General features: G+C 50.6%; 1 protein-coding gene across 1 annotated transcript in view; it reads left to right on the top strand.

Annotated features, from left to right (window-relative positions):
- Window positions 1–3,725: 3,725 nt before the first annotated feature.
- The window catches only part of RECK (reversion inducing cysteine rich protein with kazal motifs), a 101,754-nt gene continuing 93,493 nt past the window's right edge, over window positions 3,726–11,986 (top strand). Inside the window, exons 1-2 of the mRNA XM_007947004.2 lie at window positions 3,726–3,825; window positions 11,107–11,165. Of these exons, the coding sequence (XP_007945195.1) occupies window positions 3,726–3,825; window positions 11,107–11,165 (159 nt within the window). The remainder of the gene's footprint in view (window positions 3,826–11,106; window positions 11,166–11,986) is intronic.

Below are 11,986 nucleotides of genomic sequence, written 5' to 3'. Positions count from 1 at the left end.
CCATCGAGTTGAATTCGACTCATAGCAACCCTCATTGTGTTTCCAAGGCTGTAAATCTTTACGGAAGTAGAGTGCCCCATCTTCCTTCTGGGAGCACTGGTGGGTTTGAACTGCTGACCTGGCAGGTAGCAGCCAAATGCCTTATCCACTACACCACCAGAGAACAATGGAGGCATCTTTGGAGAGTAATAACATTAAATTCTTCCTACCAGATCTGAACTTATTACAAAGGAAAAGTTATGGAACTAAGTATCATTTGGTTTTCAAAAGTTTGTGAAATCAGGGTTATCAGAGATACCAGAAAATGAATTCAAACTGTAAGAATTTAATAGATATATGTCAGATAAAAATGAATAGCATACAGAGGAAACACTTTCTCATAAATGGTGAGACAGCAACAATATTCAATTGAATGAAGATTTGCCTTTGATCCGGACGTCACACCATATGCTACAAAAAACTTCAGTCAGATGAGTTAATCGAAACACCATCATGATTACAAAAAGCTAAAAGAACAAAACACCATATTTACTCCAGCTGTGGAACAGAGCTTGCTTCATTGTTTTGGAAGTGAAAAGGTATTAGAGTTAAAATATATGTGTTCAAATGCATGTTTTACAAAACTCGTATAAGCTGATCATATAAGAACAAAACTTCTCCCAAATGGAGGCTTGTCAGAGTTCCACAAGCATTTGATTTGAGTCTCTTTTTAAAAATACATTCTAAATAACTTTTAATATGTAGTAAAACAATAAACCACCAAAAAACCAAATTCACTGCCGTTGAGTCGGATCTGACTCATAGTGACCCCTCCTCAAGTTTCCGAGGCGGTATGTCTACAGGATGGCCCAACCTTCCTTCCGAGGAGTGGCTGGTGGGTTCGAACCGCCAGCCTTCTGGTTAGCAGTCAAGTGTCTTAGGCACTATGCCAGCAGAGCTCCCAATGGTATCATGAGTGCTGTGGAATTCACTCTTGCATGAACTTTGGCTTAAATCTTTTCCTGTCATCTCTGAGTTTATTTGATTTTCTTTCAATGTGTCCTTGATTAGAAAAAGTGTGGCTCTGTGCTGATCTTTTCTTTAGTCCAAGCCTGTGCGTGTCCTCCCATGTGACATTGCACAAGGGAGTAGACAGGAGCACTGTTCTCAATTAAGTGCAGGGCAAGGCTCAGAGCCATCTGCGCAGTGTATGTTCTCACTGTGTGTCACAGCAAGCTCCACTACAGCAAGCGAACATGTAACTGGCCACAAAGTGACGACATCACGTGATCAACAGTATCACAGTAACTGCAAGTTTCAGGTGCTGCATCTCTGACTTCTTAAGGGATTTGAGCAGCTATTAAATCTTATCAGTGAGTTGACATGGAGACAAAAAATCCTCTACTGTTTTTCCACAGTACCATTTTAATTGAAGAAAAGATATCATCTGAGATCGCAACGTGAGGTATTCCAAAACATGTGGCCCTTTGACTCCTCTGTACGAATCAGGACTTTTCTCTACAGCAGGAAACCAAAACAAAATGCAGAAATAAACTGGGAGCTGAAAAGAGTGTGACTGCAACTGTCATCCGTAACTTCGGATTTCCAAGCTGTGTGTTCATCACACTCTCACCATCCTCCTTCGTTGGCTCTGAACCAAGTAAATGTTATGAAATTGAATTTATTTAACTAAAGGTATAGCAAACACAGCTTTTTTTCTGTTTTATATAGCAAGACTCTGTAAGATTTTACTGAACAAAGAATTCCACTGCTAAAAAATAAATAATAGTACATTTTTAAGTTTGAAAATTACTGAAATCAACAGCCAAAGAGAATAGAGAATGGGAACAATTTCACGCCCACAGTGTCATGTCTTTGGAGGGCTTGTTGAAGGCTCACAGAGAATATCGTACCCGGATCACAGGCCAGGCTCACAATGCTGGACGCCATAATACGTTGGTATTGGATGCATTGGGGTTGAGCTTCCCTTCCTCCTCTGGGATGCCACCGTAGGGTCCAGTGGGGATGTCACACATACTGATTCCGTTCTAAGGCAGAGGGACCTTTGTTCACCAAGGCTATGCTCCCAGTCATTAAGTTAGCAATGAACATGACACAGCAGTGTCTGGAAAATGTCTCTGGCTGGGTTGCGTCCAAGCAACAGCTTCCAGAAAGGGTGCACTAATCTTCAGTGGACAGCTGGCTGTCTCTGCCACATCGCCTGTAGGTGGGAGGCCAAAACTTAATCTCAGTGAGTTCAATGGGATCTTAAATCTAGTCAGGGTCTCTCCCTAACTTCTGTGCCTAGTTTTGAGAGGAATATGTAACACCAATGCCACTAGTGGGGACTTGGGATGAGGGCAGGACATTTACTCCTCTGTTGTCATCATTAATCCCTGTTGATACCTGTGTTCTCATCTGGTGTCCAGTTGCACGTCCTGATCTTGAGAAACTTCTCCAGGCTCTCAGCTCTCTCTCAGCTCCTCCTATGACAATTGTTTTGACCCCTAGTGCCGCTCTGACAGAAATATACCACAAATGGGATGAACTTAACAAACAGGAGTTTATTCTTACAACTTGGAGGCTTTAAGTCCAAGTTCAAAGTGCCAGGCTCTAGGGTGAAAGCCCCTCAACCTTGGGGTCCAGCTCTGCCTCCTGCTCCCGGCCCACTGGAGCTAGAGGTTTTCTTCACTCAGACAGCTGCAGGGTGCTGAGGCTGACAAACCCAAGGTTGACAAGTAAAAAGGCACAGTCCCAACGTTACCAATCCACACGGCAGGCCACTAATTCAAGTCCATTAAAAGTCCCAAGATTGGCAGAGCATGGCAGGCTGCTGAACAACAACACAGCTACAGGCAGGGTTCAAGTATGCCATAGGCTAGAGACCGTTCCCAAAGCTGTTTCTTACATACAGGAAGCAGACTACATCCCTAAGGCAGCTACTCAGCTGCTTGTGGTAGATCCCAAAGTGGAGGTGATTGCCAGTCTCATCATGGGGAATACTACCCCCAGCCGCCCAGCCGCTCTACCGGACCCACCCAAATTGATAGACAAACATAACCACCACAACCCTCTTGTAGAAAACAGAAAACAGTCCACTATTCTTCCGTAGCACTTTATGTGGGAAGCAAGGAACATGACGAACTTGCAGCCATTTCCACTCTACACTTGTCACGCTGAGGACAGAGGTTTTATAAACTCTCCAGAGGCTCACACCCTGTTACCGCATATTCTCAGTCCCATCTTGGGGCTCTACGTCCTACCTAACTCAAAACTAAAAGTATCTCTGACGGTTTGTGCCTGCAGAGGTCCCTTGGTGCAGGATGGGCCAACCCTAGTTCTGAGGCCAACTTGCAGGTCTGGTGCGAGTCAGTCTCCTCTCCCAGCCTCAGTGTCCCCATTTGGAAACCTCGGGCGGTGGAGAAGAGTTCTAAGGCCCTTCCAGCTGTGCCATTCTCTGACTCTGCTCTGCTGGCTGCGCTTCGCTGCAGAGTCGTATACACAGCTGGGCCTCAACAAAGAGCCCGGGTCCAGGGCGCGTTCCCGCCCGCAGCGGTTTTTAGAAACTCAGGGCGGCTGCGGGGCGGGGCTTGAGCTCAGCGCAGCCAATCACCACCGATCCAGGGCGGCGAGGGCGGAGCGTCGCGCGAGCCGCAGCAGCAGCAGCCGCAGCAGCAGCAGCAATAGCGGTGGCGGCGGCCCGGCTGGGTCCGAGCATCCCGCGGCTTCCAACAAGCGCGCCGGACATGGCGCCCGTCCGGGCCTCGCCGCAAGGCATGCTGCTCCTTCTCCTGGCCGTGACGGGGGTCGCGGCGGTGGCAGCAGGACTGGCGCCGGGCAGCGTAGGTGAGTCCCCAGCGGAGCAGCGGTTCGGGGCGGCCCAGACCGGCGCTCCAAGATGGCGCGGGGCAGGGGGCGTGCGTGCGCGCGACCCCCGGGCCCGGGCCGGCGCACGTCGGGTGACCCGGGCTCCGGAGGTCCCAGCTGTCCTGCCGGGAGGCGGGGGGAAGGCTGCTCTCCCCTCCCCGAAGATCCGCTGAACCGGCAGCGGCACCCCGCGTTCGAGGCCTTCCTCCGCCCCGGCAGACGCGGCCCTGGGCTCTCTCGCGGCCCCGGCGCCCGTCCGGGAGGCGAAATGCCTTCGCCCAGGTCGTCGCGAGGGTTGGGCGGAGACCGCCCTGCCCTGGTCTCCTTCGTTGCTTGACCCTCTCTCGGTTCGGAAGGGCCGGCCTCGCCGGCGGTGAGCATTGCTGAGCCTGGTTCGAATCTCAGGAGAGAGTGGGCCCGAGGCGTCTGATCTCAGTTCCGCCGCCGTTTGCTCCGGGGACGGTGACGCAGTGCTGGGCCCAGGCGAGGGACCCGTCGGCAGCCCTCGAGGAGAGTCCCCTGCTCCGGAGAAGTCAAACGAGGAGTGGATGGGACGCGCACCGTGTTCTGTGCGTGCGGATGGCCTCCAGATGGCGGACTTCGGACGTTGATTGATGCCCCTCCCGCCCACCGGGGTCGCAGTCAGGACCCAAGTGTCCAGGGGAGATGACGTGCACTTGGGTGATGCCCCCGCTGCACCACATAGAGAAGATGAGTGGGGTTTGTACTCGCAGAGGGGGGTGCATTGCTTCCGGAGGAGACACCTGGAAGGAGCAGGTCCGTCCCAACAAAGCTTATTACCATGTTAAAGATATAAAAAAAAGACCAACTATTTAAAGAAGGGAGAGAATTGGGTAAGGAACCAGTGAGGTGGTGGTGGTGGTGGTTGGTGTCAGATGCCATGGAGCGGTCTCTGACTCATAGCGACCCCATGTACCACAGAAGGAAGCAGTGCCCTGTCCCGCGCCAGCCTCACCGTCCTCACTGTACGGGAGCCCATCCTTGCAGTTACTGTGTCAGTCCATCTCGTTGACGGTCGTCTTCTTTCTCGCCGACCCTCCTCTTTACCACACACGCTATCCTCTTCCAGGGACTGGACCCTTCTGACAACGTGACCAAAGTAGGTGAGACGAGGTCTGACCATTCTCGCTTCCAAGGAGCGTTCCGGCTGCACTTCTTCTAGGACAGAAAGCAAACGAGAGAGAGTGAGAATGCTTGGCTAGACCCGCTAACCTTCGAGAGCTCAGAGCTTCCAGAGTGATGGTGTCCCTTCTCATCCCATGCTTGGTTGATCCCGTGGGTCTAGGAACAGTGGTGACTGGAGCATTGCTTGACTTGAGCAGGTCGCGTAGCCATAATGTGGTGCCTCGAGGTTCATGTTTAGAAGCGGTGGACAGTAGTAGGGCTCCTCATGGGTTTGATCCTAAGAATGAACACGTGTGGCATTTAGAATAGCACATAGTAAGTGCTGGAATGTTCACTGTGACAGAAGTTTGACAGACTTTTCGCAGAACACGTTAGATTCACAGTGAGGGGCTCCAGAATTCCTAGAATGAGGAAACTAGTTTGCTGGGGGCGTGGGTGCAATTGCCTGTGGGGTTTCTTTTGGGAGTGAGGGAAATGTCCTAACATGAGAGAGAGGTGATGGGTGCACCCTCCTTGAATATACTAACACCCACCAGATTGCACACCTGCAAAGGGAGAATTCCATGGTGCGTGAATGCTACCTCACTGAAGTTGTTAAGAAAAGAAAGAAAATTGTTAGCTCATAGAACTTGTTTTTTCCTTCTTACACCCAAAGCTCGCTTTAGAAAATGCCAGGCTGGATGGTTTCTCCAAGCCCTTTGAGCTCTGAGAGTCCGTGACAGTGCATAGGTTGCATTGCTTGGTACAAAAAAAATTCCAAGTTTGATGTAAAAGTGAGTCTTGTTTTTGTACCAAATTCTGGGAAGCACGTATTGCTGGAACAGTATAATGGACAAAGGCTTCGAGTGTGGATTTGAGCAAGTGTGGAAAATGTTCCTTAATCCCAAGCAGAAGTTGAGAACACGTCTGGAATTGTATTTCGATGAAGGCCTGGCCTGTGTTCCTGCTCAGACAGTCTGGCCCTGCTCTATACCCCCATCCAAGGTTGGGTACTTCTCTGGTGTAAGTTTATAGGTCACTGACCCCCCTTCTGCTGTTTGGCTTTCTAATCTGCCTTGACTGAGGGATTTTCATTCCTGTTCCTGAGGGTGGGTGTGGAGGAGCGATAGGGTTCTCAGTGATGATCTCTTGTGAAGTCTGGCCACAACATTAGAGTAATGCCCTACTTCCTATTCCAGGATGCTATCCAGCCCCCCTCTCCCTGTCTCACACGTGCACCCACACATCTCCTGGGGCTCCTTCGGGGGCCATGGAGGGGCTCGAGCCCCACGCTGCATTCCCGGTGTCTCTAGCCTGGCCCCTGACAGTGCTCGGTGTCTATTTAAGGTGTTTTGTAATAAATACATCAGTGGCTGGGTTTCAGGAAGTTGACATTTAAGGAATTATGTAATAGCTTAGAATCCTGAGAAGAATGTAATGAATTTTAAATTAGAAGCACACGTCTGTCTGGAGGAAAGTGCAGTCACGTGTTGCTTAAAGTCCGCGGTCCGTCCAGCGAAATGGTACGTTATGGGATGTGGACATTGTGTGAACACCGTGTGTGTGAACACTGTGTGTGTGAACTCCGTGTTACAGTCTGGTTCTGCTTTTTCATTAAGCATCTCCAGCGAGCTTCGCACCTTCGCAGTGATTGGCAGCCTGCTGAGAGGGGTTCACTTTCTCTCTGGCCCTCAGTCCATGTCATTAGCAGTGTTCTCCACACGGGACGTAGGTCCCTCTCACATTTTTGTCGGCCTTGTGGCTGTCAGTGGAGCTGGTCGTTTGAGAGCTTGATGTTTCTCTTTGTTTTTGAGGGTTGTCCCCGTGGTGGAGTGCCACGTGCCCTAATTGCGAGCACTGGCCCCTTCGACCTACGTGCTGTTTAATAACCTTCCGTTTCACCTCCACGTTGACCCGTCTCCTTTGCCTCTTGCGGCTGCTGGCACTAGCACTGGGCTTGCTGCATTTGGGGGCCATGATGCACTTTGGGGTAATCCTTTTGAAAGAAAATTAAACAGAGAAAGAAAACTACAACACTCCAGAGACACACGACATACGAGTTGGATGCTGACTGTCTGCAGGTCAGAGCACACGCTGTTACGTGGGAACCTTGTGGCTAGAAAGTGCGTGCATAAGCCAGCAACATCAGGACGTAAGTGCTGTGGGTGATCTACGAGACGGGTCAGTGTGCGCCTGGAGCACGGCCACTTGGTAAGCAAGAGGCCTGAGGTGCGCGCGGTGTGTTGTCTGCAGCCCGCTCTCCAGCCGGATTTCTGAACTCTCATAACCTGATGGGACCACAGACGTGCGTGCGGTCACACCTTCCGTGCTGCATCGCTGGGGCGAGAAGCAGATTCTCTTCCCAAAGAAATATCTTGGCCCGCGGTGTTGAAAGAGCGAGGACTGGCCCTAGGCCAGAGAGGCAAGTCTGGGGGGTTTGCTGCTCTGAGTTCCTGCCCCGCGTCTGTACATTCAGGCAAGCTCCCCTCGGCTGTGCGTCCTCTGTGCGCCCCTTCTCCAAGAAAGTGGGAAGGCAGCCGAGAGGGCGATGTCGCGGATTACCCTGCTGCCGCTGTTAGTTACCGTTGACTGGATTCCGCCTCTGGTGACCTCTGGGCGCAAAGTCGGACTCTGCCCCGTGGGACTTTCAATGCTGTGGCCTCCCGGGAGCAGACCACCAGGCCTGGCCCCAAGGAGCCCTGGGTGGGTTCAGACAGCCAGCATTTCCGCTGTCCACGAGCGCTTAACTGCTCGCAAGCCCTAGGCACTCCTTATAGATGGTAAATGCGCTTTTCAAAAAAGCAGAAGAAAAACCACAACGTTTGTTTATTCAGAAATACTTGGGACTGTTGGCTGTGCCGTTTCAGGGTTGCTGCTCTCACGAAGCTTTCGGTCTGTCGTCCAGAAGAGCGGGGCAGGGCGCAAAGCAGCTTTTGCTGATAGTGATAAGTCGGCTGTGGGGAAACCCAGCCACGTGATCACACAGAGACTGTGTGTGTGTGTGTGTGTATGTGTGTGTGTGTGAGAGAGAGACAGACAGATGGACAGACAGACAGAGAGGAGGGACTCCACCGAGGTGGGAAAATGCCCGGAAGTTTTGATGAATTTGATTGGAAAATGAGATTCCGTGTCACTAAAACAACATAAGACCACAGTTTTATATTAATGCATCTTTTTATCTAGAATGAATTTTTTCCAGCGTCAGCTCAGATTGAGTTTTTCTCCCTTCGGTGTGTGTTCTGTTTTAGTAATTCTTTAGGAAGATTAGCTAAAAGGAATCTTTCTTTTCTTCAGAAAAGAAAACCAGAATGGCTTTTCGTTAACCGAACTGAATGACTGCTTTTGGGAAGCTCCTGCGGCATGGCCCCTGTAATCTTCAGACTGGGAAGCTTTCTTGTTCCGGGTTAGGGTGGTGTCAGTGTTTTAAGTGCTGGCTGCTCTGGGAAGTCCCGTTTTTCTGCACGTGGCTGGCACGTGTGCCCCCTGCGTGCTCGCCTGTCTTCAGTACACACGTGGCCAGAGCCTGCAGCCAGGCCTCCATGTTTCTAATTATTGGATAATTCCACTTGCATATGTCTAGGCTCCAGGATCCCTTCCCAAGCCTGGGACACGCAGCCTTTACTCAGCCTTTTATTGGCCTTTATTAATTTTATTATCACAGACTCTTGGAATGATAGTGCAAGACATGACACTCCTCCTCTGCCTTTAATGGGGCTTTTTTTATTTTTTGTCATCACAATATCCAGTTTTATTTTGAACTGTATTACTCTTATTTGCTCAATTCCATTTTATGCAGATACAGGGGGTTTAAAATTATTTTTGTTGAAGAACGTATAAGAATCAAATTGTAACAACAAAACGTTTCTGGAATTCATTTTCTGCTTTTGTAGAGAACACTAGGTCTTGGCGAGCGCACCGTTCTGGCACGGTAATAATTAAATGTAATAATTTAATAATTGTAATAATTAAATGGTCCCATTAATCCATTTGAATCGCTCTAAAAAGGAGGAAGACCTTTAACTGCCACACTCCCTGCCCTGGAATCCCTTTCCCTGCCCCCCTCCGGGTCCTGACTAAAGGCACCTCCTGAGGCCTGAGGAGCGCAGTGTTGAAGATCCTAGGGTTTGGCGGTTCTGGGGAAGGAGTGCTTATGCAGGACGCTCTGAAGGGTGTAGGGGATGCGATGGGTGGCCACCAGGGCAGCCCTCCCCAGGGAGGAGGATGAGGGGAAATGGACCGAACCTGAGGAAGACCTGTTTGGAGGAGGGTGGGCGGGCTGAACCGGCACTCTCCCCGCTGGCCTCCTTACTGCTGGCCTCCTTACTGCTGGCCTCCTTACTGCTGGCCTCCTTACTGGCTCACTGTGGGAAGCCTGGAGGAAGTTCTGGAGCTACTGGAAGGGGCGATGGGAGAAGGCCAGAGGCTGGGGCAGGGGAGTGGGAGGGTACGTCATCTCCCTTTGCTTTTCCGAATTTTTGTCAAGAAATCATTTGAACATTCTAACTTTGGGGGCTAGACTACAGATTTGACCTTCACGTTGAATAGAGGAAAAATGGGCTTTCGCGTTTCTGGTTTTAATCAGATCATCGTTATCATTGGAGTTTGAATTGGAATGTGTTTGTTTTTCTGTTCTAAGCAGACCTTTGCTCCAAGAAGCGGCTTTCCCCTCAATCCCTCAGCCCCAGCCCCAGCCCCAGCCTCAGCTACTCGAGATCAGGGAGCCCTCCTGATCTCGGCTTTGGGCAGAGCCGCTGTTTACTGGGACCCTGTGTCGCCTGAGCGCTCTCTGCTGGGGCTCAGCATGCTCGTCCAGCCTCCGTGTCAGGGGACAGCAGGAGTGCCAGCCTCTGGGGCGCTTCTCTCCAGCCAGGCTCCCCGTTCTGAAGAGGGGTGGTGTGGCATTTGGGGGAGGCGGGTTAGGAGAAAGCCTCACAAGGGATCGGACCCACCCCCCAAGATGAGCTTTCTGGGACCTTCCTTCCTTTTCACACTTTGGTGGCGCTTTGATACCGTCTCAGAACTGTGTGAGGCCCACACTTAGGGCTCAAGACAGCTGTTCCCAGAGGAATCACATCAGAACCCAGCCCCACAGCCACATGAAGCCACGCTGGTCGCATGGCAGCACTAGTGCAGATCCTGAGACTGTTGGGTCTAGAAGTGACATCCAGTTTCCGCCTAGGCGCCCTGTTGGTCGGCTCTGAAGTGGATTTTCTGCTTTTGTTCGTGTGTTTACTCGTTCTTTTCGCCCTAATTCCAGTCCCGTCTCAGTCAGACATGCTCTGCTTTTACCTAGTTTGTGGATTGAAACTATGGGTTTTGTTTAAAGAAGGGATTTATTGCCCCAGGGTCATTTTTAACCGCTGTCTGTAGTGTAATGCGCACTCTTCTGCGTCTCTCTTGACGTGCCCGCAGCCAGCCCCTCATCCATTCAGCGGGACCTGCCCTCCGGTTGGCCACTCTCCTGATGCCCCCGCATGTCACTCCGTAGCCACTTGGTGAACTCCTCTCGGCCCAGAATGCTGTTGGGCAACCTTCGCTTTTCTCTAATTGGATCCTTCTCAAACTGGCATTCGGAAATGTTGCTCCCGCTGCCGCCAAGTCCATTGCAACTCGTAGTGACCCTCAGGACGGAGTGGAACTGCCTCATAGGGTGTCCAAGGCTGTCGATCTTTATAGAAGCAGGCTGCCTCATCTTCCTCTGCGGAGCGGCTGGTGGGTTCAAGCCAGTGACCTTTTGGTTAGCAGTGGAACACTTTAAACACTCTGCCAGCAGAGCTCCTTGAAGTGTTGGTAAATGACATGGAAAGAAAAGTGTTTTGTGCTCTGAGGAATCTGTGTATAAAACATAATTGTGGATTGTGTAAATCCATAACGTACGTGAAGGTAGCACAGGCTCTGAGAAGTCCTGCAGTTTAACTTGGTTTCATCCTTCATTTCTCAATTTATTTGAACGTGACGTATTTTATACTGAGGCACAGAATTAATGGTAACGTCTCGTGGAACTGTGCTCCTTAAAATGGTAAAGGTTTGGTGAGTTAAAACGGCCAGTATTTGACCTGCTGAGTGAACAGTTTGATAGGGGCGTCATCCTGCGCATTTGACTTGGGACGACACGTGTTTCTTTTCTCTCTCCAGGTGTACTGTGTTGTAATCATTCGAAGGACAACCAGATGTGCCGTGACGTGTGTGAACAGGTGAGCTTGCATGTGACTGCAGAGGCTGTCACGTCATTGTTTATAAAGTGCAATTGTCTGGAGAGAGCTGTTGGCTAGCACCTTCACCCCATGATCAGAGTTCATGTCCCCGGTAATGGGACAGTGACACGTGTCTGCTGACATCACGCCCTGAGGAGTCCAGTATCACTACGTAGGTCTCCTGCCAGAAAAGACAGCACCTGAATCGTGAGGAGACAAACCCAGTCGGGGTCTGTTCCGCAGAAGCACAGCCTGCACGCTCTCCAGAGAGGTCAGTGCAAACAGAGGCCGGGAAACCTCCAGATGAGAGTCTAGAGAAACCTGACAGCTGGGCGCAGTGTGCGACCCTGGGCTAAATCCTGGAATTAAACCAACAAAAGTCACAAGCAAGTACGGTGCTGGGAAATTAGAGTAGGGCTTGTGTTCAGTAACGGTGCTGTATCAATACTGGGGCCCTGCGTTTGGTTTTTGTCCTGTGCTTAGGTCTGGCGATGTTCTGTTCGCAGAGGGAAACGCACGTACCTTAGGAGTGCAGGGTCGCGGTGTCTGCAGTGATGCTCGTGAAGACAGTCATCATCATCATCACATATTGTGGGTAGAGAGAGTTAAAGCACATGTTACCAAATTTAGTCGTGACCAAATTGAAGTACACATCCTGGGGGCTTCATAGGACTGCTGAAACTTTTTGGGGGGTTTGAATCGTTCACTTGAGGTTTGCTAGCTGAGTCCCACTGAGGCCGTGCCTGTTAATGACAACGTCCCTGTCTCATCATTTAGGTGGTAGTTCTCTCCTTAAAGCTTGAGAAGTAATGAGCTCAGTC

Source organism: Orycteropus afer, unplaced genomic scaffold (assembly GCF_000298275.1).
Source record: "Orycteropus afer afer isolate SDZICR_OR568_19922 unplaced genomic scaffold, OryAfe1.0 scaffold00174, whole genome shotgun sequence".
NCBI lineage: Eukaryota > Metazoa > Chordata > Mammalia > Tubulidentata > Orycteropodidae > Orycteropus > Orycteropus afer.
Note: the sequence above shows the minus strand (reverse complement) of the source record. Positions and strands in the feature narration are given on the sequence as shown.